This window comes from Trypanosoma theileri, assembly GCF_002087225.1.
Source record: "Trypanosoma theileri isolate Edinburgh chromosome Unknown TM35_Tth_12_V1, whole genome shotgun sequence".
Lineage (NCBI taxonomy): Eukaryota > Euglenozoa > Kinetoplastea > Trypanosomatida > Trypanosomatidae > Trypanosoma > Trypanosoma theileri.
In genome coordinates this window covers 299,762-300,144 of record NW_021639854.1, presented here as the reverse complement: position 1 = coordinate 300,144, position 383 = coordinate 299,762, and the positions used below count along the sequence as shown (strand labels likewise).

General features: G+C 49.3%; 1 protein-coding gene across 1 annotated transcript; it reads right to left on the bottom strand.

Moving 5' to 3' along the window:
- Positions 1-2: 2 nt before the first annotated feature.
- TM35_000122280 (uncharacterized protein) lies at positions 3-362 on the bottom strand (the record flags this gene model as incomplete). Its single annotated transcript, XM_029025203.1, has 1 exon — positions 3-362. A coding segment is annotated over one exon (360 nt), but the record flags the coding sequence as incomplete, so codon positions are not given.
- Between the last annotated feature and the right edge of the window lie 21 nt (positions 363-383).

Here is a 383-nt window from a genome sequence, read left to right as displayed (position 1 = left end):
AGCAACTCATCGTGCTCCGCAATACGGTCCGCAGCCTCCCGTGCAAGTTCCTCCATCTCCTCAGAGTGGACCTCCTGCAAAGTACGCAGCTCCTCTCGCAGCTGATCATTCTCAGTCTTCAGCTTCTCCACATGCTGTAACATTTCATCATCAGCTGAACCCTGCAAGATCAACGAAAAGTTTAACTCTCTTAACTTCAAGTTAACCAACTCGTCACATCCACGAAATCGTTCTCCAATAAGTGACATTACACCACTCATATCGACATTAAATTGAGAAACCAGATCCTCCAGCTCGTGGATGCGCTGTCGTTGACCCTCCAATTCAGCCTTCATGCTTTGAAGGGCATTCACCGCAGCCACACGCTCCTGTTCTGCAGCAGC